We start from the raw sequence: 26,693 nt of genomic DNA on the forward strand, positions 1-26,693 counted from the left end.
ATCGAGCGAGAGCCCGGCTGGAGTGCGGAGGCGGGAAGGGGCGGGGCCAATAGGCTGAGGGGCGTGGGTGATGGGTCAATGGGCGGGGCTAAGGTGAAGGGCGGGGCTCCGTGGGCGGGGCCAGACAGGCAGGTGAATGTGGGCGTGCACCCGGAGAGGGCAGGTGACAGGTGTGCGCTGGGGCTGGGAGGGGGGAGCTGGGGGTGTGGGGTGCCCTACAGGGATAGGGTGCGGTGCAGTTATGGGGTTCCATACAGGTGTGGCGTGCAGCACAGGTGTGGGGTTCCATACAGGTGTGGGGTGCAGCACAGGTGTGGGGTTCCATACAGGTGTGGGGTGCAGCACAGGTGTGGGGTGCAGTGCAGTTATGAGGTCCCATACAGGTATGGGGCGCAGTGCAGGTGTGGGGTGCTGTACAGGTAGGGGGTGCCATGTGGTTGACACGTTCTGTGGTTGTGGGATGCCCTGCAGATGTGGAGTGCAGTGCAGGTATATAGGGTGCCATAGAGATGTGAGGTGCCATACAGGTATGTGGTGCCATACAGGTGTGGGGTGCCGTGCATTTGGCACTTTCTGTGCATGTGGGGAGCCGTGCAGATTTGGGGTACAGCACAGGTATGGGGTTCAGTACAGGTGTGGGGTGCAGTAGAGGTATGGGGTGCAGCACAGGTATGGGGTGCAGCACATGTGTGGGGTGCAGCACAGATACGGGGTGCAGCACAGATACGGGGTGCAGCACAGATATGGGGTGCAGCACAGGTATGAGGTGCAGCACAGGTATGAGGTGCAGCACAGGTGTGGGTGCTGTGCAGGTGGAGCGCACCACCCACCTATGTGAGTGGGCGAGACCCCGAGTGCCGGGGGTGTCCAGCTCCCCACTGACCCCCGAGGGGACCCCGCAGGCGTGACCCGGGTGGGCACACGTGGTGGCCCCTTCCCCGGCCGCTGCCCGCAGCTCCTGCCCCGGCCTCCGCCCCGCAGATTGGCGTCCGCCCCGAATCCCCCCGAATCCCCTAATCCCGGCTCACCCGAGTTAATTAATCCCTCCATGGCGCCCGCTAATCCCCCTCCCCGCCGCCGGCGGCGCGGGGGCTCGGGGCAGAGTCACCGACCCCCCAGGGACAGGCGTCCTTGGGGACCTGGCACGGGGGGCGGGCAGGGGGGCTCTACTCTCAACCCCCGGGGCTCTGCCCTCACCCCCGGGGCGGGCAGCGGGGCTCTGCCCGCATCCTCAGGCTCTGTGCGTGCCCTCGGGGCTCTGCCCTCATCCCCGAGGCTCTGCGGGGCTTCCACACTTCCAGGGCTCTGCCCTCACCCCCGGGGCTCTGCCCTCACCCCCGGGGCTCTGCCCTCACCCTGGGGCTCTGCCCTCACCCCCGGGGCTCTGCGGAGTCCCCGCACCTCCAGGGCTCTGCCCTCACCCTGGGGCTCTGTCCTTACCCCCGGGGCTCTGTCGTGCCCTGGGACGCCGGTCCCTGCCCCGCCGCCTCAGCCGATGGGGCGTGGGACACAGGCTGGATGGAATAGGACTGGAATAGGAAGAGGACATGGGACGCTGGCTGGAGTTCATTCCCAAGGAATGCTCTTTCGGCCCTGGGCAGCCCCGCGGAGCGGCTCGGGGCTGGGCAGCCCCCGCACCCTCTTAATCGGGCTGGCTGCGGGGTAATCTGAAATAATCAAATTAGAGAGAAACCGCTAATCAGCGCTGAGCTCATCGTGTGTCACGGAGCCTAATTGCTGGGGGGGGGGCAGGGGGGCTGCCAGCACCGCCCTGCGGGTAGGGGCTGCCCCGGGGATGCGGGGCTGCCATGGGGAGAGTCGGCGGGGCACGGGGGGGTGGCACCTGTGTCCTGCCTGTGACTGCGTCCTGCCTGCACCCACATTCTGCCTGTGCCCTGCCTGACTCCTACCCGTGCTTGCCTCCTGCCTGCACCAGCATCCTGCCTGTGCCCTGCCTGACTCCTGCCTGACTCCTGCCTATGACTGTGTCCTGTGTGCACCCACATCCTGCCTGTGCCCTGCCTGACTCCTGCCTGTGCTTGCCTGTGCCCTGACTGCACCTGGGCCTTGACTGCCTCCTGCCTATGCCTGTGTCCTGCCTGTGTCCAGCTTGTGCCTGTGTCCTGCCTTCACCCTGCCTGTACCTGTGTTCTGCTTGCACCTTCATCCTGCCTACACTTGTGTCCTGTCTGCACCTTCATCCTTCCTGAGCCCTGCCTGTACCTGCATCCTACCTGTGCCTGTGTTCTGCCTGTGCCCTGCCTGAGTCCTGCCCATGCTTGCCTCCTGCCTGCACCTGCATCCTGCCTGTGCCTGTGTCCTGCCTGTGCCTGTGTCCTGCCTGCACCTGCATCCTACCTGTGCCCGTGTCCTGCCTGTGTCCACGTCCTGCCTGCAACTGTTCTGCCTGCACCTGCACCCTGCCTGTGTCCTACCTGCATCTTTGCCCTATCTGCATTTGTGCCTTGCCTGTGTCCTGCCTGCCCTTGTGTGCTACCTGTGTCCCTGTCCTGCCTGCCCCCACATTCTGCCTGCCCCCTGCCTGCTGGGGGTGCAGGCAGGGCACACCTGAGCCCCGAGCCCCGTGCCAGGTGAGCGGCAGAGCAAACACGGGCACGGCCGCGGCTCCCTGGCCCACCTTGCACTGTGTGACCTTCATTTAATCACGTTAATGCCTCGAGTCTGCTCTGCAATCAAACCTGCCCCTCCCCCCCCCCTCCGTTAATAAAGGGAAGGGAGATGGAAGGGGAAAATAACCAAAGATTAAACATTAATCTCCCCGGGGCCGAAAGTGATCGGGGTAGGCGGGAGGGGACCTGTAGCCTTTGGGCTCCTGCTGTGCCTCCCGGGTCTGTGGGGCCAGGGACAGGCCCCTTGATGGGGTTTCGAGGATGTCCTGGCTGCTCCCAGCTCTGCAGAGGGCCAGGATGCCCCATCCCATCCCATCCCATCCCATCCCATCCCATCCCGGGCAGGGCGCTGGGGGACCACAGGCAGTGCAGAAAGAGGCTCCCCCAGACCAGCTCAGAATCTCTCTTTATTATTTAAATCCATTATGTACAACGACCAAAAAATAAAAAAACGCTTTTAAATCCTCTGCGATATGAAAACTACAAGCTCTGTACATGGACTGCCGTGAGTGCAAGAGTGGAGGGTCATGGTCTTTGGTGGCTAAACTCGCGCACGGCCGGCACCCCCCGGCCCCTCCAGCCCCGCCTTGTGCCTCCCCACCGGGCTGAGGTGACGGCGCAGGGCAGGGGCCGTGGTGACAGGAGCACAGGGTGGCTCTGGCTGCCAGCACGGGGAGGGTGCACCAATGGCTCGGCCGGTGGGAGTGGAGCCGCTCCCGGTGCCGTCCGGGCTGGCCCGTGTGCTCTGCAGGGACACCAGAATGACCACTAAGACATCGACATCACGCAGTGTGGACACAGCCCGGGGGACACTGGACATGTGGCCCAGCTGCAGACCCCTGCCCGAGGGGCTGCCCGGGGGACACCGACCGCGGGGGTGGAGTGGGGACGTGGGGGTGGGCGGGGAAGGGGAGTTGAAGTCCATGGAAAGAAGGCAGTGCTGGACATCCCCTCTTGGCAGACGCTGCCGGGATTCCTGGTGGGCTCCCTGCGCTCCGGGCTGCTCCCGACATCCCAAAACACGAGGGGGGAGAACTGAAGACCTCACTTCGATAAAGTACCACAGGGAACACGACCTCGCCCGCTGTGCCGGGGGTCCGGCGGGCCCCGCCCAGCGGCGGCCGAGCCCCAGAGCACCACACAAGCCATGGCTCCTGACTCCGGGAGTGGGAAGCAGCTCGCGCAGCGTGGCGGGGTTGGAGGGGACACTACTCTAACCAGGACTGAACACGGTTTGGCCCAAAGCGACACTGTAAGCAGAGCTCGGCTGCTCGGCAGAGCCATGACTCGAACACACACTGCAGACTATTGGCTCTGGAAGGGGCGGTGTGGGGCGGCTGTGGGGACCCCCAGGAGGGGGTGACCCCACAGCCCCGCCTGTCCCCCGGGCACTGCCCGGGGTTGGCATCTCTTGGCGACAGCCTTTCACTCGCTGCGGTGCTGGTGACTGACATCTCCAGGCAGCCTGGAAACAGGACCGCAGGGCAGGGCACGAGGAGCAGAGCCCGGGCTGAGCATCCTCCTGGAGCCACAGAAGGGTCTCCCCCAGTGACCCCCTGAACATCCCACTGGAGCCACAGCAGGATCCCCCTGGGCTGACCTTCTGAACATCATTCTGGAGCTATAGAGGAGTTCCCCCCAGACTGACCCTCTGAAAATCCTACTGGAGCCACAGGCAGTGGGGTTCCCCCAGCATGACCCTTTGAGCATCCTCCTGGAGCCACAGGCTGTGGGGTCCTCCCAGGCTGCCCCCGTGCCAGGGTCCAGGCCACAGTGCCCGGGTGTGGTGCAGAGACCTGTTTGGCAGCACATCCCAACCTTGCAGGGACTCAGCACCTCTGATGCTCCCCCAAGCCGGGGAGAGGGATTGGGGGGTCTGCTCAGTGGAGACCCCTCTGCCCCCAGCTTTGCTGCTTGGCACTCGTCACACCAGGGGAGCCCTACCCAGGACCCCAAGCTCCTGGCACCCACCCCCAGGTGTTGGGGAAGGGGGACCTGGCCCCTGCTGGCCCTGGCCCCCCATATTCTGCCTGCCCGGGGAGCCCCTGCCATGGTCTCCATCCCCCTCCGGCCACCCCGGCAGGGGACCCGCGGGGCTGCCTCTCCCTCCTCCCACATAAAGCAAAGCAGAGCTCTCTGGGGATCGAGGCGGGCGTGAGGTGGCCGCTGCTGTGACAGAGGACAAGCTGGAGGAGCCGCCAGCGCCATCCCCGCCCCGAGGACAGGCCCTGGCATGCGCGGGCAGAGCATGGGGGGCCCGGCCCCCAAGGGCAGTTGTGGGGAGCTGAGCTCCCAGGAGAGGCCAGAGCTGGGGCGAGGGCTCTGTCCTGTCCTGTGCCTCCAGGACGAGGGCAGGACTCAGGACAGATGGTGATGAACAAGGAGGGGAGAGCCCGGGCAGGGTCCCCCCTCGGGGCAGTCAGCAGAGCCCCCTCCTCACCCAGCTGGGCCAGCTCCGGGGCTGCCCCATGCCCACCGCTGCCGTGCCCCCGCGCCCGAAACAGCCCTTCCAAGGCCCCGGGTGCTGCCTCTCACCTCACCTTCCCCGCGGCACGGTGGGGTTGGTGCTCGGCTGCTCCATCGCCGGGGTGCCCGGGTCCCTCCTGCCTGCGCTCGGTGCCGCCGGGACTCACATGTTGGACGGGAGTTTGGGCTTCCCCGTTTCCACCTCGGGGCTGAAGGCCACGGAACCCTTGCGGGAGGGACCTGCTGCCTGCCTGGATGTGGAGACCGGGGACTGCGGGGTGGAGGCTCCCGGTGTGGAGCGGGCGGGCTGAGCCAGCGATCCTGAAGGCATCTGCTGCGGGTGTGAGGGCTGGGCCGGGACTCCCGGACACGGCTTGGTGAGGAGTCCGGCCACCGAGGGAGAGGACCTGCGGGCCAGGTTCCCCGCGGATTTCCTGCCCTGCTTCAAGGAGCTCCCCTCGGCTTGCTGGGCCACTTTGTTGGGGAGGGAGGGCTGGGAGGCGGAGAGCAGCCGGACATCCTGGGTGAGCCGCCCCACCGGCAGGCCCTGGATGCTCCTGTGCTTCACCAGCTGCTGGGGCTGCATCAGGAGGGAGATGTGGGAACCGGTGGCTCGGGACAGGCTGTAGTGGAGCGTTCTCCCCGGCGGCAGCGCCTGCTCCGAGCTGGGGGACGCCGCCCCCGCCGCCTGCTGCAGCAGCGAGGTGGAGACCGAGGTGCCGCGGGACCTGGAGAGCTGGGGCTGGGGGCCACCCGGGGGCTGTTTTGCCCCCCCCGGCATCTCCCCCCTCTGCGTTGCTCGTGGCAGGGGCTGCGCCCCATGGCTTGGTCTCTGGGCCCCGCTCTCCAGCGGCGCCTGGGACTGGACCATGGGGGAGGAGGGCGAGCCGGCAGCGGGCGTCTGGAGGTGGGACTGCGCCCCGGACGGCGAGCTCACGGAGGAGGGCCGGGAGCCGCCCAGGCTGGGCTGGGACCGGCGCACGGGCTTGGTGAGCAGGGTGGTCTCGGGCGAGAGGGGGCTGGAGATGGAGGAGGGCGGCAGGAAGATGTGGGCCTGCAGGCTGTGCTGGTGGGTCAGGGCGATGGCCACGTTGGTGGTGGCGGCTGCCGTCTGCAGGGGCGCGTGCACCAGCGGCTCCCAGATCACCGGCTTCCCGCTCAGCTCCCGGCCCATCGCCATCTGCTGCAGGTCCTGGATGTTGTGGGCCATGTCCTGGTCGTGCTTCACGATCTGCTGGATCATCTCGGTGTTCATGGGCCCCGAGCTGTGCTCGGCTCGCTTGCGGAGCAAGATGGAGTTCTTCTTCCCTGGGTGGAGGGCAGGAGTGTCACCAACCCTGCTCTCGGGGACACTGCGGAGGGCAGGGTGGCAGCAGGGAAGGGTCAGTAAGGACCAGTGTGCCAGGGGAAGCAAGACCCTGGAAAGGGTCTGGGCTGGGGCAGAGGAAGCAGCAGGGACAATACACAGGAGTCCTGGCTCCAAAGGCTCCAGGATGGGGGCTGGGGTCCTGTTTGTTCTCTGCAGGCGAGGAGGGGTGAGGACAAGCACGAGACAGTGCAAGTGTGGGGGGGTGACAGTTTCCCTGGGAAGCCTGTCCTATAGCACTGCCTTGGAGGACAGAGGGATCCTGGAGGCAGGCTCCCTGGCTGTGCTCCCCCTCATCCTCCTTGCTGGGCACCGTGGGCTGGGTGCTGTGATCCACAGGGTCTGTGATACCATCACCTGTAGGGCCGGGGTGCCATGGCCCCCGGGAGCGGGCACAGAGGGGTCAGTCACTCCTCACCTATGCGGTCCAGGCGGTCCATGGCCACCGTCTCGAAGGCCCTGCGCATCATGGGGTACTCCTCCAGCACCTCGTTGAAGTTGTCCACGGACAGGGAGTAGAGGCGGCAGTAGGTGTCGGCCCTCACGCTGGCCGTGCGCCTGCCCCGGGTCAGCAGGCAGATCTCTGCAGGGAGACAGGGCTGGGGGTCAGGGTGACACTGCCATCCATCCCTTTCCCAGCAGGCAGAGCGGGAACAGGACTGCCTGGCACCCCAACACCCCGCACAGAGTGCAACATGGCTCGGGAGGAGGGACAGACCCCAGAGCCTGGACAGGCACAGCCACGCCCATGGTCAGGAATGGCCTTTTCCTCCCTCCCCAGGCCATGCAGACCCAGGCCTGGCTGCTGTGATGGCCTGGCCTGTTTTCCTCTCAGACTTGTGTCTGTAACCTATAAACTGTCTCAGACATTCTGATTTAAACACCCTCTCCTCCCTGGTGGTGGGGTGGTGGATGCCTGCTCTGCCCCAGACCTCAGCACTCCAGCTGCCCCTCTGGTCCCATCTGCTGAGCAAGGTACCCCAGGAGAGCATGGGGGCATCCTTCTGTGCCCCAGAGCCTGGGGTGAGGTGGATGCCAAGCCTTCAGCACTGGACAAGAGGGGATGGGGAGGCAGAAACATCAGGGGTGCCCCAGTTTCTCCCCGTCTGGCAACTCTCACCCCCCTCTGCTCTCCAGTCCCCCCAGCCCAGCCTCACCCCCGAAGTAGGAGCCATCAGACAGCTTTGTCTCCTTGTTGCCCTTGGTGAGGATGCTGACCACCCCGTGCTGGATGAAGTACATCTTCTTGCCCACGGTGCCCTCGCGGATGATGAAGTCCCCGGGCTGGAAGACCTCGAAGCGCAGCTTGGTCAGCATGGCAGTCACAAAGTTGGGGTCAGCGTTGGCAAACAGGGGCATGTTGGCCACCAGGTTGCGGCAGTTGAAGTTGATGATCTCCTGTGGGGTGAGGAGCAGGGATGTCACCCAGCCTGGCCCCAGCAAGCACCAGCCCCTTTCCCCCGGGGTCGCCCATTTCAGGGTGCCTGCCCCCACCTCTTTGAGGGGCTCACTGAGCTCCCCCAGGATGTTCTCCTCATCAAACATCTTGCCCTGGTAGCGGTGCTCGTAGTACTCGTGGATCCGCTGGCGTGTGTCCCCGGGCAGCTTGTGGAAGGACATGTACTGCTCCACTTGCTTGTACTGTGGGGACAAGGGGAACACACAGGGATGAGTTGGGACCCACTGCATGGCCAGACAATGCATCCACTCTCCTTGGTGGTGAGAAGTGAGGGCTCACCCTTGCTACAGGGCCCCATCCCAAAAGGCCACCTCGGGGGCAGAATGCAGGGGGTCCCAGGGGTTCCCAGGGCAGAGAGCAGGATGGGGGTCTCACTATGTCAGGGTGAACCCCAGCATGATGAACGGGGTGTCTCTATCCCAATGGGCAGCCTGAGGTCCCTCCCCACATCCCCAGGGTGAGTGGCAAGGGCAGAGACCCCTCTCTCTGGAATCAGCAGGGTGAGGCAGCTGTGCTGAGCTGGTTCTGGAGCCGGACCCGCTCGTACCAGGGCTCTCCCCCCAGTGCTCCCCTGACCCCGCTGACCTTCTCCTGGTACTGGCGGCGGGAGGAGTCCAGGGACTGGATGAGGGCGGTGGCGTGGCCGATGAACATGGCATAGCAGGTGGCCCCCACGATCATGCTGAGCATGGTGAGCCAGACGTCGGTCATGCCCTCGGGCGCCTGCTGCCCGTAGCCGATGCAGAGCATGTGGCTCATGGCCTTGAACAGGGCGTGTGAGTACTGCTTCCCCCACGAGTCGTTCTGCAGGCGAGGGACAGCGGCGCTGGGGGGGCTGTTGGAAGGAGCTGAGGGGCTGAACCTCCCCAGTCCCCCTTCTTTAAGCTGGGAGTTCTCACAGGAGTTCAGAACTCCGGTGAGAAAAGTGTTGCTGATGTGTCCAAGCCTAAAGGGTCAAGCTCTGCTCCAGGAGGCGGCACTGGGATGGTGCGAAGCCCTGAGGTGGCACCAGCTCCTGCTCTGGGGAGGAGGCAGGAGGCTCACTGCCCTATCCACTCCCTGAGGGATTCCCTGACTCCAGCAAGGTGGGCTGAGATAGGAAGTTGAGGCAAAGATTCCCTGTGCCCCATCTCACTGCTGTGACCAGAGAGATGCTGCTCAGCAGCACGTAGTTCCAGGCAGCTCCAGCCTTGGAGCAGGAGATGTGTAACCAAATCCTCTGCTTCCTGTGGCAGATCCGGTCTGGAATCACCCCTGCCCGGGCACTCACCACCATGTGGTTCTTGGAGACCCAGCAGTCCTCGGGGAAGTCCTGCAGCATGGGCACCAGGAACTGGAGGCAGCCATCCCAGTGGCACAGCAGCAGCATCATGCCAATGAGGTTGAAGATCCTCACCACGGCGCTGGCCAGGTCGTACGTCATGTGGAAGATCTGGGGGACAGGCAGGAGTGGAGCTGCAGAGAAACTCTTCTCCTAGAACAGTCCTTGGAGCCCCTCTGCCCTCCAGCCAGACCATACCACACAGCCAGGGTGCCCCAGGCTGGCCTGAGACCCCGACCAGGGGACCCCCGAGGGGTTCTCACCTCCTCCCACTGGTGGATGTAGCGGATGAGGCGCGAGAGGCGCAGCAGGCGCAGGAGGCTCAGGATCTTGGTGAAGCGGACGATGCGCAGGGCCCGCGCTGTCTTGTAGACATCAGAGTCCACCTGGGTCTCCAGGTCGACGATGAGGAAGATGTAGTCGACAGGGATGGAGGAAACGAAGTCGACCAGGAACCAGCTCTTCAAGTACTTCATTTTGATGGTGTGGGGGTCGAGGATGATCTCCGTGTTGTCCTCCACCACGATGCCTGTCCGGAAGTTCAGCACCAGGTCAGCCAAGAAGAAAGTGTCCGAGAGCACGTTGAAAACGATCCAGGGAGGGGTGTTCTCGTCCTTGAAGAAGGTGATGCCCACGGGCAGGATGATCAAGTTCCCCACCATCAGGAGCAGCATGATGAGGTCCCAGTAAAACCTGCAGGGTGGGGATGCAGGGGACGGAGCGGGGCAGGGATGGAGCAGGGAGAGGCAGGACACAGGTGGGGTTAGACAGCAAAACCAGGCTCAAAGTTGGAGTCCAGCAGAGCATGGAGAGGCAGGTGCTGAGGACACACGTGCCTGCCCACACACATGACTAAGACCCTGCTGCTTGGCTGGGACAGATGTGAGTAAACGTGTGCAGAGAGGAGCAATTCGGCATCAGGCCAGGGGTCCAGGGGGAAAATGTCACCTCTCATGTATGTGGCAGTGGGGGGCTGGAGCTCGAGGGGCTTGGTTGTCACTGTCATCTCCATGTGTGCATGCACACGTGTGCCCCCAGCCCAAACTTGATGTGTGCCCCGTGGAGAACTCAGGGAGAATGTGGGCTTTGCTCCTTGGAGCTCCCAGAGCTCCCTGTCATCCGCCAGCTCCCCGCCACCACCCGGGATGGCTTAGCAGGATTTGGGATAAGCTTTGCTGGTTATGCAAACAGAGCCAAGCTCCTGGGGCAGCCGAGGGACTCGAGGAGGCTGTCAGGGTGAGCCAGGCCGCAGCCAAGCAAGGATAGACAATGCCAATACCAGGGGAAGGTGGGAGGAATGTCTGTCTCCAAAGGAGCTGCCAGTGCACACCGGGCAGGAGCTGCACAGCCCTGGGCCTGCAGCATCCCTCATCCACCTCCTTTTGCTGAGACTGGATGAGCTCAGAGGCTTTGGAGGAAAAGCCAAGAGATTCCAAGAGCAGCTGGTTATGTCAGGACATCCAGCAGCCCCGTTCATATGCAAATGCCCCTGGGATGTTTTCATTCTTCAGGCAGACACATAACAGCCTTCCTCCACCAGGCTCCTGATTCCTGGGATCCCAGCTCAGAGCCTTCCCAGGCCCCTGGGAAAGCAAGTCCAGCTCCCAGTTTCAGGTGCCCCCACTAGCCCCAGCCCTGGCTGTGGGTATAGACCCAAATCTCCAAAGGTGACCTCAGGACAACTCTTAGTGCTGGTGGATCCAAACCAGCCTTGGCAGGTGACGGAAATCTCCGGGTGTTTCCCACCCTGCACCCGCACTGGGACACAGGTACCAGGATCTCTGCAGGTGAGGGAAGGGAGGGGAGGGGAAGTCATGGTGCCACAAGACACTCCTTCAGTAAGAGAGCACCAAAAGCTGGCAAGGGAGCGGGGGACACCCCAGGGCTGGGAGCCATCCATGGGTCAGGAGAGACCCCAAGGTCAGGAGCCACCCCAGGATCAGGAGCCTCTCACAAATTAACACCTTCTTGCCATGTCCAGGGTTTGCTGGGTCAGCTGAGGAGACACCAGCCGAGGCAGGAGGGGCTGAGCAATTACCTCCTCACCTCCACACTCTGCCCCAAGAAACACCACGTCCTCAGCAGGGAAACTGTCCCCATGGTGTCCGAACCTGCCCAGAGCTCTCGAGTCAGATTTAGGCTTAAGCTCTTTAGGACAGGCCCTGTCCTTCACTCGGTGTCAGGCCGAGCGCTCGGGGCCCTGATCTCCACGGCCTTTGTGTATCCCCATAATGTGATAAACACCGGTGTAATCCCCCCGGCTGTCCACCTGCCAGCTCCCCTCACGGCTCCGCTTCCACAAGCAGCTCCTGGCCAAGCTCAGGCTCACAAACTTTGGGATGGCTTCCCCGGGAAAAGGGTTCTTGGGGCTGGCAGCCCTGGCTGTTGTGCTGGGGTGGTGTGGCCGAGGCCCAGCGATGAGGGGAGGTGGCTACAGGTGCCGTGGACTCGTGGTGGGTGCCAGCCCCACTCCGAGGTGCCCCCCAGGCTGGGGACATCAGCCGTGTCACCGCCTGCTGCAGGGAGATGACTGCCTGGCAGCTTCATCCCCCGTGGAGAAAGCCCACCCTATATGACTCAACATCCCCGTGACACCCAGTTCCTCCCACATCATCCATCCCCGAGCTCCCCCGGTGATCCCGGTGACACCGTGAGCCAGGCCCGGCTCCTCGCCGAGTGCCCAGCCCTGCTCAGCCGCGGGGTTTCATGTCCTGGGGAGGTGGCGGCTGCTCAACCAAATTAAAAACAGCACCGAGAAGGGCGGGGGGAGCTGTCGGGGGCGAGGCACAGCCGGGCAGCCCCTGCGTCCGCCTCCGCACACCCGGGGCCGGGTCAGCGGAGCTCCCGGCCTCGGCGGGGCTGTTGCTGCCCCGGTAACGCCGGGGGGGAAATGAGGCAGAACAGTTTTCCGTGCGGGCGGGATAACCGGGGACGGGGAAAGGGCTGGGACGGCGCGGCCCGGGGCTCCGGGGATGTGCAGCCGCCTCCGCGGAGGGGTGCGGAGCCCCGGCCACCGGCACTTGTTGCCCCGACGGTGGCGGGGCCGCGCTCAGCACCACGGACAGCGGCGGGCACCGGGCGGGGCGGCGCAGCCGGAGCGGGCACCGGGGCGCGGGGGGTTCGGCGCCGGTGCCGCTGCCGGTGGCGGGGGCTCGCGGTGCCCGGCCCGGGGGTCCCCACCTGAAGTCGCTGTAGGGGTGGATGATCCAGGTCCCCGCCGACTTCACCCGCTGCCGCTCGATCTCCACGGCCCGGTGGCTGCCGAACATGCGCAGCGAGAACTTGTTCACGGCGGGCTGCAGCATCGCCCCGAGCTGCCGCTGCACGAACGTGCCGCCCGCCGCCGCCGCCTCGCCCTCCGCCACGATCTGCTCCGCCGCCGCCGGCGAGGCCGGGGCCGCGCCCGCCGCCCCCGCGGGCGCCCCCGCCGCCTCCCCGTCCGGCACCGGCGGCTTCTCCCGCGGCTCGGGGCTCCTCCGCCGCGGCGCTGCCGCCTCCATCCCGCCGCCGCCGCCGCCGCCGCGCCTCACGTTTCCTTCAAACGCCCTTGCCCGGGCGCCCTGCTCGCCGCCCCGCCGCACATGCCCGGCCCCGGGGCGGACGGGCGGGCGCTCCGCTGGCCGCCGGCGGCCGCTCGGTCACACAGGGGTGGGTTTCTCGCTCCGCCGGGACCCCGCCTGTTGCGCGCGGCGCGGGCGCGGGCGCGGCGGCCGCCGCTGGCAGCGGGGGGAGGCGCCGGCGGCGGCGGCAGCACCGGGAGCGGCGGCGCGGGGAGCGGCGAGGCCCGGGAGGCACCACCGGGAGCGGCGGTGGCGCCGGGACCCCGCGGCGGGCGGGGCGGGGCGGGGCCGGGGGGCGGGGCTTCGCAGAAAAGACCACGCCCGCTCGGTAGTAGCCCCGCCCCGTCACAGGCCGATGAGCCCGGGAGGGGCGTGGCTTCGGTGGAATGGGCGGGGCCACAGTCACAATACCCACATATGGTGAGTGATGGGCGTGGTTTCGGGTAGACGGGCGGGGACACTCATCACAGGCCACGCCCCTCTGGTCGTACTCCACCAGGGGGCGGGGCTTGAGTAGCTGGGCGGAGCGACCCACTCTAGTCCCCACCCCTCATGTCTAACCCGAGTAGGACGGGGCGGGGCTCCGGGAGGCGGTGGGCGGGGACATTCCACCCCTCTGATATAATCCAGTCCCGCCACCGTCAGAGGGACGGGGCGTGGCTTTGGGTGAGAGGTGGGCGTGTCAATCCGCTCTAACCCCGCCGAAAGGACGCGCGAGGGGTTAGGGTGGCCTAGAGTAGAAGCCACGCCCCCATCGCGTGTAACTCATCCTCCTCCCCCGCGCGGCCCCGCCCGACGTGACGCATCCTCCCTCTCCCCCCCCCCGCGCGCGCGCGCGAGCCTCTTCGGGTACGTGCGCGCGCCCCCGTGCGTTGCGTTGCGTTGCGTGCGCGGCCCCGCGGGCGGCAGGACCCGGATCGGCGGCGGCGGCGGCGGCGGGAGGAGGAGGAGGAGGAGCTGGAGCGGGGCCCGCGGGGCCCTCGGCCGCCATCACGGATTTCCTGTGGGACAAGCGCACCGGGCTGGCTGCGAGGACGGTGCGTGACGCGCGGCGGGCGGTGCGGGGTGGGGCGGGTAGGCCGCGGGCGGGGAGGGCCCGGTCCACGGTGAGTCCCCGGTGGGGCGGGGGCACACACGGTGTGGGTGTTTCTGAGGGGGGCGGCGGGTCCGGATGGCCCGTCGCCCGTCGCTGCCGGTGTCCCGGTGCTTCCGGCCCTCCACGGGGGAGGCCCCGCCCGCCGCCGCCGCCGCCATCATCGCGCCCAGACCGGCCCCGGTGCTCGTCCCGCCGGCACCGGCCTCGGCGCTCCCTGTGATCGGCGAGGAAGCGGCGAGGCCCTCGGGGGGATCGGGAGCCGCCCCGCAGAGCCCTGGGGGTCCCGAGCCCGTTCCCCCCGGGTCAGCCCAGCTCCGGGCCGGTCGTGCCTGTCCGAGCCGGGCCGGTGATGTCAGCGCGGGGCGGGGGCGGGGAGGTGGCCGGGGGGGTGTTTTGTGGGAACTCTGTGGGCAAAGGGAGCTCGGGCTCCTCTCCCGGCCCTGGCACGGGTTATTCCATGGATGCCCCGTCCCTGGAAGTGTCCAAGGCCAGCTCGGAGCAAACTGGCCTGGTGCAAGGTGTCCCCTGCCCGTGGCAGGGGGTGGGACTGGGTGAGCTTTGAGGGCCCTCCCAGCCCTTTAACATTCCATGACTCCGTGATTCCTGCCTGCGGAGCCGAGGCAGGTGGAGCTGCTCTTGCTTGGGGAGCTGAAATACGTGTGGGGAATGTGTGAGAGCTGGAGCTGGAGCTGTGCCATCTCCCCCCGGGGGTCTCCTTGGCTCTGAGCTCTCGTGGTCCCCCAGAGGGGCAGAGCCGGGGGTTTGCAGGGCTCTGTTAATGTGCATTGGGAAGGGCGGGTTTGCTCCTGGGCACTTCCCACAGGCACAGGGAATTGTACCATGGAATACCCTGAGCTGGAAGGGGATCATCCAAATCCAACCCCTGGCCCTGCACAGACACCCCAACAATCCCACCCTGTCCCTCAGAGCATTCTCCAGATGCCCCTTGAGCTCTGGCAGCCTTGGGGATGTGCCCACTGCCCTGGGGAGCCTGTTCAGTGCCCAGCCACCCTCTGGGGAAAGAATTTTCGTAGTATCCAACCTAACCCTGCCCTGACACAGCTCCAGCTGCTTCCCCAGGTCCTGTCCCTGCTCTCACAGAGCAGAGATCGGAGCTGCCCCTCCTGAGGAAGCTGCAGCCCCCTGAGGTGTCCCCTCAGCTTCTCCAGTGCTCTCAGCTGCTCCTCATGTGGCCCCTCCAGACTCTCCCCCCCCCAGGTGTGGATGTCACTTGCTTGGCACCAAACCAGAGGCATCTCCTGGGGAGTTGCCCCCATGGGTGTTCCCATTACTGCTGCACAGGGGCTTTGGTGACATCCAGGGCTTCATTTCACCTTCCTCGGGGGTGGTTCCCTCCTCCCTGGGGAGCACAGGAGCTTAAGGGGAGAAGGTGGAAGCCCTGGAGGTGCAAATGCTCCTCCTGGAGCTGTGGACTTTACAGATGGGTGCGAACAGGGGGAATTAACCTGGAAAAGATTTGATTAATACGCAGAACTAGTTCCAGTCTTCTCGTGCCACTCAAGTGTTATATAGCACTTGGCAGCATTGACAAGATGGTTTTGGGGTTTTTTTTGTTTTGGTTTCTGAGATGTGTAAAAGTCAAAATAAAAATTATAGGAGGATTTATTGAAATAGATATTTCAGTTAGATCTTTAAAAAAACCCCAAACAACCTTTTATTTTCTACATAACTGGGAGAGAGTTGTTTTCCCATGACTGAATCTCTCCCATACAGAGCAAGCACAGCTCCTCTGGGGGGTCCCATCTTGTTTTAGGGGGCTCTGGGATCTCTGAGAAGTTCTTCTCCTTCCCCAGGGGGATCCCTGGGAATGGGGTCAGGGATCCATGGGACTCCTCAGCACATGGATGTGGAAGCGGTGCCGTTCCACCTGCCAATCCAGGGCCTTGATCCAGTCCTGTTTCTGGGGGGTAAACATGGAAAAATGGGAAAAAAATGGTGTCAGGGAGCCAGGGGAAACTGGAATTCTCCTCCAGGATTCATCCCCAGCACATGGATGTGACACTGGTGCTGCTTCAGGGCCTCAATGCCAACCTGAATGTGGGGGAAAACCACAGGAAAAATGGGAAAATCCATGGAAACGGGGTCAGGGAAAAGGTCAGGAATAGGAGATCTATCCTCATCCCGAAACATGGTTAATAGGGAGGGATATGGGTGTTTCCCAAGTGCCACTTCAGGGCCTCGATCCAGTCCTGCTTCTGGGGGAAAAACAGGAATGTGGGAATGGGATGGGGAATAGGAGCAGGGAAGAGGGAGGGTCCCAGGGCAACATCCTGGATAAATGGAAAAAATAAAGGCAAAGTTGGGGATAAAATCCATCCTGATCCCTAAAAATAGTTACAGGGAAATAAGGATGTGGATGTGCTGCTTCAGGGCCTTGATCCCAATCTGATTCTTAGGGAAAATGGGAAAAACAGGAGCAGGAGTCCCTGGGAATGAAGCAGGATCCCTGGGAATGGGGGTCATCCATGGCCAGCAGATGGATGTGGGGTTTGGGGGGATTTGAGGGGGTTTGGGATTATTTGGGGCAATGTAGGAATTTCGGGGCATCAGGGTTGATTTCAGAGGGATTTTGGGGCGATTTTTGGGTGGTTCAGAGGAATTTGGGTGTGCCAGGGTTGGTTTTGAGGTGATTTTGGTCACTCACATTCTTATCCCCCTCTGTCTTGCGCGTCTGCACCGACAGCGACTCCGCTCTCAGACTGATTCCCCTGCATGTTCAGGGTGTTGTGGGGAGAAAAGGGGGGTCAGGGACCCCAAAATACACCTGGGGGACCCCAAAATCCCCTGGGGACTCCAAAGAACACTCTCAGAACTCTGGACACTCGGGTGTGCTGCTGAACTGGATGTTGCTCACCGGTCCCTGTCCTACGCAGCGGCTCCTGCTGTCCCCCTCCTGCTGTCCCCAGAGATGCCTGACGGGGTCCCCGCTGTCCCTGGGTGCCTGACAGGGGTCCCCACTGTCCCCACAGATGCCTCACTCCCGAAGGTACCGCTCGTCGGAGCGCAGCAGCCGCGGCAGTTACCACGAGCGCTACCGGAGCCGCAAGCACAAGCGGCGGCGGACGCGGTCGCGGTCGAGCAGCAGCGAGCGGGACCGGCGGCACCGGAGGGAGGACAGCTACCACGTCCGATCCCGGAGGTGAGCCAGGCTCGAATCTGCCCTCCTTCACCGCGGTTGGGTTGGGGGGGACCGCTGGAGACCACCCAGGGCAACCCCGTTCCGAGGCGGGGTCACCCAGAGCACAGAGAAACCCACCCGGGTGGGTTTGGGATGTCTCCAGAAAGGGAGACTCCGTGCCCTCCCTGGGCAGCTGTTCTAGCCTTGTTCTTCACAGAACCACAGAATATTCTAAGCCACAAGGGCCATCAAGTCCAGCTCTTAAGTGAATGGCTCACACTGGGGTTGAACCCACAGCCTTGGCACTATTAACACCAACTGAGTTAATCTCAGGGTTCTTCCTCATGCTGAGGTGGACCTTCTTGTGGTTTGGTTTATGGCCATTGCTCCTCATGCTGTCACTGGGCACCTCTGAACAGCCTGGCACCATCCTGACACGTACCTTGGAGATATTTATATGCATTGATGAGATCCTCTCTTCTCCAGACTAACCAGGCCTGGCTCCCACAGTCTCTCCTCATAAGAGGGATGCTCCAGTCCCTTCATCATCTTTGTTTCTCCAGCTGGGCCTGGTCAGCCATGGTCACCCAGCTCCTGTGTGACCTGGGCCCTGCTCTGAGCTGTCACATTCGAGGCCATGCTCATGACCAAACCCCCTCCTCTTGCTCCCCTCTCAGGGAAACTTCCCTGTCCAACCATCCGGGAGCCACTCCAGCAATCCCACTCCACCACCTGAGCTGGGACTGAGGCCCTTTTGCAGTGGCAGCTCCCTGTACCCCCCCCCCCCCCACTCCCAGTCAGACCAGTTTCCTCACCAGCTCAGCCCCAGGTTTCCCACAGCAGAGTCCCAGACCTCTGGAACCTTGAAATAATCTTGGTGCAGTAACAAAATAACAGCTGGAGCTGGTGCCTCTGGGGAGGGACCCCAAACAAAGGACCCCCCAGGGCTTTTATCCCCTCAGAGTCTCAGTGCAGGAAAGTCTGGGGGTCATCAACTCCTGCCATGTCTGTGAGTGTCTCTCACCTGGCTGGGACGCAGTTCCCTGTGCCCTTTGTTATGCCATGGGTTGGTAGTTCAGAGCCTCTTGCCTCCTGGGGTTCCAGCCCCCAGAACTCCCACTGCTGCTGCCCCCCGAGCTGCTGTCACTGAGTGTATGGAAGGAGGGGATTCTCCCCCTCTGCTCTGCTCTGGTGAGACATCTGGAGCACTGCATACAGTGTTCCCAACATCAGAAGGACGTGGAACTGTTGGAGCAAGTCCAGAGGAGACCATAAAGTCGATAAGGGGGACTGGAGCCCCTCCCCTATGGAGACAGGCTGGGAGAGTGAGGAATGTTCAACCTGGAGAAGAGAAGGTTGTGTGGAGACCTCAGAGCACCTTCCAGAATCTGAAGGGGCTACAGGGAAACCAGAGAGGGGACTGTTCCTCAGGAGCTGGAGTGACAGGACAAGGGGAACGGGTACAAATGGAAAGAGAGGAAGAAATTTTTTACTTTGAGGGTAGCGAGGTACTGGAACGGGGAGGCTGTGGCTGCCCCATCCCTGGCAGTGTTCAAAGCCAGGCTGGATAAAACCACGAGCGACCCCCAGGGGGGTTGGGATTAGATGATCCTCGAGAGGTCCCTCCCAACCCAATCCACGGCTGCGTCTCTCCTCAGCTACGACGACCACTCGGCAGACCGGCGGGCCTACGACCGGCGTTACTGTGACAGCTACCGGCGCAACGACTACAGCCGCGAGCGGGGCGGGGACGGCTACTACGAGCCCGAGTACCGCCACTCCTACGAGTACCGGCGCTCCCGGGACCGCGAGGGCAGCTACCGCAGCTGCAAAAGCAGCCGGCGTAAGCACAGGCGGAGGCGGCGCCGCAGCCGGTCCTTTAGCCGCTCCTCATCGGTGAGTATCCTGCTCTTGCTGGGCCTGCCCTGTAAACCTTTCTCTCTCCCAGGTGCCGAGCTGGGTAAGTAGAAAACTCACTTTCTAAACGCTCTCTCGGACTCGGCTTGAACTGTGTGTGTGTGTGTGTGTGTGTGTGTGTGTGTGTGTGTGTGTGTGTGTGCGTGCAGGAGGAAAGTTTTTGGTGCAGAGCGTTCCTGCCCGCACGTCCCGCTGCGCCGGCTGGGCACGGGGGGCTCAGACCCTCTCTCTTAGTGTTGCCCGCTCAGGTGGGAGGACAGGTGTGTCCCTGGGGTGGTGCTGCAGCTCCTCCCGTTTGGTGACGCTCGTGGAGAGCTGTGTAGGAGCCCCAGCCAGGCAGGATTTGTACGAGGCTCAAACAGCCGACGCTCAGCTGGTCCCAGTCCCAGAGAGCCTGGGACAGGTGGCTTGTCCCCGTGGTCCCTGGTTTGGGCTGTGGCAGGAAGCCCCTGGCTCTGATTCTCCAGAGCAGATCCTCCTGGGTGGGCTCAGCTGACCCGCGAGGGGCTTTGCGGAGGAGCAGAGCTTTCGGACCATTCAGCTCAGGTGGAGGCAGCGACCATCCCAGGCTCTTCCTGGCAGTGTCCCCGGCTTTCTCTTCTCGTCTGTTCTGCTGTTCACTTCTGTTAGACCCCAGACACGGTCTCTGCTCTGTGTGTGGAGCTCTCAGTGTTGTCTGCTCTGTTCTGGCTGTGTGTCCAGGGAGGGGATTGGGGGCTGGATTCGGGTCCCAAGTCTACTGGGCCGCTTGCTCCCAGGTGTGGGGATACTTAGCTGAGGAACTGAAGGCAGGAATTTTCTCTTCTCTGGCATAAACCTCTCATCTGCCTCATCCCAGGCTGTCCCTGTTCCCTGTTGGGCTCTGCTTCTCTCCTGGAAGTTAGTCCTTCCAGGATCAGCTTCTTCGGGGGAGGGTCTGACAAGAGGTGTCCGTCTTTCCCCAGGCAGTCACTGTAAACTCTTGGTTTTGGATGGATTGTTGTTACCTAGAGCTGCTTCTGGAATCTCTGAATTCCTCTTTCCCTGAGTGTCGGGGCTGGGGGAAGCTGTGTGGGCGGTTGTTGGAGTGGGACGGGGGTGCCTGTGAGGGCAGCCTGGGTTTGTGCAGGACCTCTGGGCACCTGCCTCCCACTGCCCTTCCTCCTTGGTGGCCGTGGGGCTGCCAGGAGCCCCCTCCCTGTGGCCTCTGGCATGTTTAGGGGGTCCCCAGGACCCGAAGGCTGGTGCTATTCCTCTCTGAGCCCCCGTGGGAGCGAGAGCAGCCAACCCCTTCCGTGCCCCCTCGGCTCCCACACTCTGACAGCTCTGCTCTCACACTGGTTCGGGTGGGGCTGTTTGTAGGTTCTTTTTTTTCTTATTTTTTTTTATTTTTATTTTTTTTTACTTTTTTTTTCCTTACTTTTTTTTTTATCTTTTTTGCTACAACGAAAAGCGAAACTGTTTTTTTTTTTCTTTTCTGAGCTAGTGTGTTGTATCTTGACATGTTCCCTTGCAATATCCCTATCGTTATATATTCCTCTGTGCCGTATGAATTGGCTGGGAATCTCCTCCTGCAACCCCTCCTCAAACAACCATGTGAATTTCCAAACCAACCAATGCGTGACGCTGGCTGCTGCGCTGGTTTGAAAATCTGATTGGTGAATGATGAATTCCCTGTCTGCCTGGGCCAGCAGCGGAGTCGACAGAGCAGCAGAAGGGCCAAGAGTGTGGAGGACGACGACGAGGGGCATCTGATCTATCGCGTCGGCGACTGGCTACAAGAAAGATGTACAGCCAAATCGTAACATAATTTAGCTCTCTAGTTAAGCTCCCATCGCAGTCGCAGATCTGTCTTATCTTTCTGTTTCATTTTATTTTCATTGTTTATTAAAGAGAAACCCTCTCCTTTTCCTTCCCCTTTTGTTAAAAGCTACGTTTATATTGTGTATTGTTACTGAAGTGCCAGGGAATTAGGGCAGCTGCCTTGTGCAGCCGGTGTCAGCCTTCCGCTGCTCCGGTCTCTCCAGCTGTGTGCAGGTTAGGTGTTGCAATGCATTCTCCTCTGCCCTGTGTATCGCTGCAGCCAGGTGCTGCTCCCTCTCTCAGCTCCTTCCCTCTCCTTCTCTCCCTCCCAGATGAGATTATCAGCACGCTGGGGGAAGGCACCTTCGGCAGAGTGGTGCAGTGCATGGATCACCGGAGGTACGTGGGGAGAGGGGACACCGCAGCTGGCAGTGGAGCCTTTCGGGCATAATGTGGGAGCCTGGGGGTGAAAGTCAGTCTGTTGGCTTCCAGTGTCCTCTGCTGGTCTGGGCACTCGCCCTCTTGGGTCACCTGTGTGCTGGGGGAGGCTTTGGGGCTGTTTGTGGGGAGGGAAAAGGCACAGCTTGGATGGACACCCCTTAAAAACAGCCACCTGCTCGAGCAAGGGTGGTGGAGGCTGTGCTGCACAGGGGAGGCTGGTCAGAAGGTCCCTTTCATAGGACACAGCCCTTTTGACCTCCTCAGTGCTCACCCTGTGCTTTCTCCCTCAGGGGTGGTGCACGTGTTGCTCTCAAAATCATTAAAAACGTAGAGAAATACAAAGAGGCTGCTCGGCTGGAAATCAACGTGCTGGAGAAAATCAACGAGAAGGATCCCGAGAACACAAAGTGAGTGTGCTCCTGGTGTTGGACTGGAAGGGCTGGTTCCAGGGGTGGGATGGAAGAGGTGCTTGGTGCTGTGTGGCTGAATGTGATCCTGGCTAGTGTTGGAGGCATCTTGCCTTGCCGTGGGGTACAGACTGAGCAGCGGAAGGAGGAGCCTGGCGCAGGGATGGCATTGCAGAGCTGGTCCCAACTGGAATGTTTCTGTCAGTCTCTGTGTCAGGATGTTTGACTGGTTTGACTACCATGGCCACATGTGCATCTCCTTTGAGCTGCTGGGGCTCAGCACCTTTGACTTCCTGAAGGACAACAACTACCTGCCTTACCCCATCCACCAAGTACGGCACATGGCCTTCCAGGTGTGCCAGGCTGTGAAGTGTAAGTGCTCCCTGCTCCTCTCCCTGCTGCACTGGGCTGACCTGGAGAGCTGTGCAGCTCCCAGGGACCGGGATACTTGTGCAACTGGTGGCCCAGAGCAAGCGAGATTTTGCTGTTCTTCTGAGCCTGAGCCTTCCTGCCCCTCTGGGAGTGAATCCTGTTTGTTTTCCGAGGCTTGTGGGCTGGCAGTAGCTTAGGGCACTCCAGCATCCACCCCCCTCACCTTCTGGTGATCAATACAATAAGTCTTTGTGCTTCTGATGAAGCATCTTGGCCTGGGCCAGCCTGTTCACACCCAGTGCTAAATGTGGGCTAAAGTGGTGCCAGTATGAGCAAACTGAAGCAATGATGGCTTTTTGTGGGTGCAGCCTTGCTCTGCTCCTGTCCCATCACCCCGACTCTCTTTGCTTCCCCAGTTCTGCACGACAATAAACTCACCCACACCGACCTCAAGCCGGAGAACATCCTCTTTGTGAACTCGGACTATGAGCTCTCCTACAACCTGGAAAAGGTAACACACTGCCTGGGGTCAGGTCTGCTCTTGGGTTCTTGGTGTCCCTGACCCAGGGAGGGGGGAGTTGGGACGTGCCCCAGGTGACAGGGGCTCCCTCAGGGCCTGTGTCTTGCACGAGCTACCTGTGTTCAGGCAGTGAGAAGTGAGCCATGGGGACCCCAGGTGTAGCTGGCTGGCAGTGGGAGCTTGTTTGGGGCTGAGCTGTGGGGCCCCCAAAGCTTTCCCCTCCCGTGGTGTGTAAGGAAAGGCCCTGAGTACCTGTCTGGGAGCTCCTGGGTCACGGCTCCCGTTGTTGCCTGTGCAGAAGCGGGACGAGCGGAGCGTGAAGAGCACGGCCATCAGGGTGGTGGACTTTGGCAGCGCCACGTTTGACCACGAGCACCACAGCACCATTGTCTCCACCAGGCACTACCGGGCCCCTGAAGTCATCCTGGGTAGGTCCCTGCCGAGGCAGGTGTGTCCCTCGAGGTGCTGCTCGCTGGGCTGGGGAGTGCTGGGCCTCCACATCGTTCAGGAGCTGTCCTGGGTTTGCCCTGGGAGATGGGAAGTGTTTATTTAAGAGCTCTCCAGTGCTGTTTTCTGGGAAGGCCATCATTATAGCCATGTCATTATTCTGGGGTTGTTCGGCCTGGAGAAAAGGAGGCTCAGGGGGATCCTTCTTGCTCTCCACAACTCCCTGACAGGAGGGGGGAGCTGGGGGGTTCTGGCTCTGCTCCAAGGGAACAAGGGACAGGATGGGAGAAAACGGCCTCAAGCTGTGCCAGGGGAGGTTCAGGTTGGACATCAGGAAGAGTTTTTTCACAAAAAATGTTGTCAGGCCTTGGAAGAGGCTGCCCAGGGAGGTGTTGGAGTCACCATCCCTGGGGGTGTTCAGGAACTGGATGTGGCACTCAGTCTCTGGGCTGGGTGACAAAATGGTGATGGGTCAAAGGTTGGACTTGATGATCTTGGAGGTCTTTTCCAACCTTAATGATTCCATGATTATCAGTTGGTGTTTTGGCACTGCAGTGCATTGCCAGCGGGGCACCAGGGGCTTGGCTGGAATGGGAACTGTTTTTCCAGCTGTTTGTTTTCTAAAGGGAGAGGGATTTGAAATCCTGTGCCATAACTGGATCATTTATTTAAACAACGTTGTTTTTCAGAGCTTGGCTGGAGCCAGCCCTGTGATGTGTGGAGCATTGGCTGCATCATCTTTGAGTATTATGTGGGTTTCACCCTGTTCCAGGTGAGAACTCCGGGTGGTGTGGCTACTTCCCAACTGGTGAGAGAGGATTCTGGCTGATTCCCAGCACAGCCCAGAGCCCCTGGGGCTGATGGGGGTCCCTCCATCACTGCTGTCCTGGAGAAGTGTTGGCCAGGAAGGGGTTTTGGGTGGGGGGAATAGCCAGGGCTGGAGGCAGAACCACTGGAATCTGTTCCATGCCTTCCCTTTACATTTCTCTCTCTCAGACACACGACAACAGGGAGCACCTGGCCATGATGGAGAGGATCCTGGGGCCAATTCCTTCTCGGATGGTCAGGAAGACGAGGTGAGCAAGGGCCCTGCAGGTGTTGCAGCCTCTCCTGCCTCACAGGCAGTGGTTTCCGTGAGGGATCCCACTTTGGAGGGGGAATTCCCTGGGTCCCCTGGCCCCGAGCCGTGTGCCCTGTCAGGGCTGGCACGTTGCTGTTGCTGCAGGGTGTGTTGTGCTCAGGTGTAACCTGTTCCCACCTGTTATTCCGACAGGAAACAGAAGTATTTCTACCACGGGCGCCTGGACTGGGACGAGAACACCTCGGCCGGACGCTACGTCCGGGAGAACTGCAAACCCCTGCGGGTAAGGAGGGTGGGCAGCAGCCCTCCTCAGTGCAGAGATTCTCCCTCTGGGCAAGCTCAGGCCAGCAAAAGGCTCAGACTAGTGTCTTCCTGAGGGAGCCTTGGAATAGACTAGGAAGCCTGAGTTTAAGTGGAAGAGGAGGAGGGCATGGAGAGTTCAGGAAGTGGGGAAGGGCACGGGTGGGTGAAAACCCAGCAGTTCTGTCCCGGATAGAGGAGCCCAGAGTTCAGGTCTGGGCTGAGGGATGGCCCCAGCTTAGCCCAGGGGATGTCCCAGGCCGTTCCTGACCTGTCCCCTCTGCCCCCCAGCGCTACCTGACGTCGGAGGCCGAGGACCACCACCGCCTGTTCGACCTCATCGAGAGCATGCTGGAGTACGAGCCGTCCAAGCGGGTCACCCTGGCCGAGGCCCTCAAACACCCCTTCTTCGACCTGCTGGGCATGGAGCCCAGCACAAAACTGTGGGACTCGAGCCGGGACATCAGCCGGTGACGCCGCCGGTGCCAGCCAGCCTTTGCATTCTAGCCCCCGTGGAGGCCCCCCGTGACTTCTTATCCAGACACTTGGTGCTTTTTTTTTTTCTTTTTTTTTTATATATATACATGAGAAGAACTCCCCTTTGTAAAGCTGTTAATATGTGAGATACTGTAAATAGCCCTGTCGGCCTCGGGGCAGTGCGGGCCGACCTGCTGTTCCATGAGGTGAGGGGGGGCCTGTGTGTCCATGCTGTAAATACCTCTCTCGTCAAAGTGTTGCTTTGTCTCCTGTTCCTGCCCTCCCTCGGTGTAAATACTCCAGGACTCGCAGCTCTCTGTAGCTTATCTGTTCCCTTGTAAGTTATGGAACTGGTGGGACTGCATGGGAATTATTTTTTGGATCAATGTCATAGCCCATCCCCACACCAGAGTTTTATAAGAATTTTGTACAGTCTTTGTGACAAATAAATATGAAGTGAATTAAAAAGCCACCGGGGCTGGGTTTGGCACCGGCAGCAGCTGCTCCTGGGATGAAAGCAGATGCTGACAGGGATGAAAGGAACTTTGTGATCTAGGAAACCAGCTCTGTCTACCTGCACCACTCCTCCCAAGCCTGCGGGGGCTCAGAGCTTCTTTTGGCCCTCAGGGCTGCAGCTGGACCTGGGCAGATGCTGGTTGTGGGGTCAGGCTGCCCCTTTCCTCATGCCCTGGGGTCAGTGTTGGGGTGGGAAGCAGAAAAAGGACAGTGGGGCCCTCAGACAGGTTTTCTCTCACCTCAAGAGCCCTCTCAACCCTGGCTGGGGTGGAGCACTGGCTGCTGGTGGTGGCTATTGGAAAAGGGGTGTCAGGAGCCCACGTGTGTCCAACACCCACCCCAGGGCTGTCTGTGCCTTTGGGCTCTTCTCAGCTCTGCAGTGTGGCTGGACTGTTCCCTGGGAATTGCTGGGGCTGTTCCACAGGTGGGAGCTCACCTGTGGCGTTCGTGTGTCACTCTCAAGGCTGTTCAGAGGCTGAAGAGTATGTTCAGCAGTCTCTGCTGAGCACTGAGGTTGGAGGGGATGCTGAGGAATCCCTGCTGGGGAGGGGGGTCGCTGTGCCGTCTGCAGGCAGCTGGAGCCCGTGGAATCGGGGATTCCTATAAATAACCGGCCCAGGAGACACAGGAGAAATTCCCCAAGTGCCCCTCGTGCCGCCGGTCCCTCCCAGGCTGTCGGAGCCCACCCGGCCGGCTCGGGGGGCTCAGCGACAGCTGCTCCACTGCCGGGGGACACACAGGCTGGAGCCGGGGGGGGGGGGGTCGGAGGGAGACCCGCGGGAGGGGCCGCTGTCCGGCAGGTTGGGGACCTGGAACCCTGGGGGGACACGGGAGCGCCGGCGAGGGGATGGAGGGGGTCCCGTCCAGGTCGCCGTTGTCGTGGGAGTCATGTGGGAAAAGGGGGGGGGAGGCGGGGACACCGGGAGCCGAGGGGCGATGGGACGATGGGTGTCGGCCCAGGGACACCTGAGGGTGGGTGGGAGGGGTGAAGGGGGGTGGCATGTGTGTGTGGGGGGGGATTTGGGAGGTTTTGGGATGCGCCTCACGTGACCCCGGGACACACACACACACACACACACACACACACAGAGACACTGACACACACAGACGCACACACACACAGAGACACACACACACACACACACACAGAGCCACACACAGACACAGAGACACACACAGACACACACACAGACACACACACAGGCACACAGACACAGACACAGACACACACACACACACACAGAGCCACACACACACAGAGACACACAGACACACAGACACACAGAGACACAGAGACACACAGACACACACAAACACACACACACAGAGACACAGAGACACACACACAGACACACAGACACACACACAGACACACACACAGACACACACAGACACA

General features: G+C 61.8%; 2 protein-coding genes across 6 annotated transcripts; one reads left to right on the forward strand and one right to left on the reverse strand.

The window, feature by feature from the left end:
• The first annotated feature begins 253 nt into the window (after positions 1-253).
• On the forward strand, positions 254-25,243 carry CLK2 (CDC like kinase 2). Of its 4 annotated transcripts, XM_032712990.1 has the most exons (13): positions 13,697-13,839; positions 16,889-17,058; positions 18,696-18,933; positions 20,628-20,721; positions 21,069-21,135; positions 21,468-21,584; positions 21,790-21,956; positions 22,373-22,467; positions 22,775-22,904; positions 23,613-23,695; positions 23,920-23,999; positions 24,197-24,287; positions 24,596-25,243. In XM_032712990.1, the coding sequence occupies exons 2-13, from the start codon at positions 16,889-16,891 to the stop codon at positions 24,776-24,778; spliced, it is 1,515 nt and encodes a 504-aa protein (XP_032568881.1). In that variant the 5' UTR covers positions 13,697-13,839; the 3' UTR covers positions 24,779-25,243. The 4 variants fall into 4 exon arrangements, with proteins under 4 accessions (XP_032568882.1, XP_032568881.1, XP_032568880.1 ...); XM_032712991.1 differs by lacking the exons at positions 13,697-13,839; positions 16,889-17,058; positions 18,696-18,933 and adding exons at positions 254-264; positions 7,480-7,485 and having other exon boundaries at positions 19,215-20,721; positions 24,596-25,242; XM_032712989.1 differs by lacking the exon at positions 13,697-13,839 and having other exon boundaries at positions 20,625-20,721; positions 24,596-25,242.
• HCN3 (hyperpolarization activated cyclic nucleotide gated potassium channel 3) lies at positions 3,020-12,742 on the reverse strand. 2 transcript variants are annotated; one of them, XM_032712986.1, is made up of 8 exons: positions 12,423-12,742; positions 9,506-9,935; positions 9,192-9,353; positions 8,507-8,725; positions 7,957-8,103; positions 7,620-7,860; positions 6,881-7,045; positions 3,020-6,404 (listed from the first exon to the last, which is right to left on the reverse strand). In XM_032712986.1, the coding sequence occupies exons 1-8, from the start codon at positions 12,740-12,742 to the stop codon at positions 5,260-5,262; spliced, it is 2,829 nt and encodes a 942-aa protein (XP_032568877.1). In that variant the 3' UTR covers positions 3,020-5,259. The 2 variants fall into 2 exon arrangements, with proteins under 2 accessions (XP_032568877.1, XP_032568879.1); XM_032712988.1 differs by having other exon boundaries at positions 9,506-9,771; positions 12,423-12,528.
• Positions 25,244-26,693: the final 1,450 nt, after the last annotated feature.

Source organism: Chiroxiphia lanceolata, chromosome 29 (genome assembly GCF_009829145.1).
Source record: "Chiroxiphia lanceolata isolate bChiLan1 chromosome 29, bChiLan1.pri, whole genome shotgun sequence".
Lineage (NCBI taxonomy): Eukaryota > Metazoa > Chordata > Aves > Passeriformes > Pipridae > Chiroxiphia > Chiroxiphia lanceolata.

What these genes read in the sequence shown, in the direction of transcription:
- HCN3 (XM_032712986.1), bottom strand. Translation starts at nt 12,742, where the DNA reads ATGGAGGCGGCAGCGCCGCGGCGGAGGAGCCCCGAGCCGCGGGAGAAG. An exon ending in CACCCCTACAGCGACTTCAG is followed by an intron (nt 9,936 to 12,422) that starts GTGGGGACCCCC and finishes CCCACCCTGCAG; the next exon opens with GTTTTACTGGGACCTCATCA. An exon ending in TCTCCAAGAACCACATGGTG is followed by an intron (nt 8,726 to 9,191) that starts GTGAGTGCCCGG and finishes CCTCGCCTGCAG; the next exon opens with AACGACTCGTGGGGGAAGCA.
- CLK2 (XM_032712989.1), top strand. Translation starts at nt 16,889, where the DNA reads ATGCCTCACTCCCGAAGGTACCGCTCGTCGGAGCGCAGCAGCCGCGGC. An exon ending in TGGGTTTCACCCTGTTCCAG is followed by an intron (nt 23,696 to 23,919) that starts GTGAGAACTCCG and finishes TCTCTCTCTCAG; the next exon opens with ACACACGACAACAGGGAGCA. An exon ending in AGAACTGCAAACCCCTGCGG is followed by an intron (nt 24,288 to 24,595) that starts GTAAGGAGGGTG and finishes TCTGCCCCCCAG; the next exon opens with CGCTACCTGACGTCGGAGGC.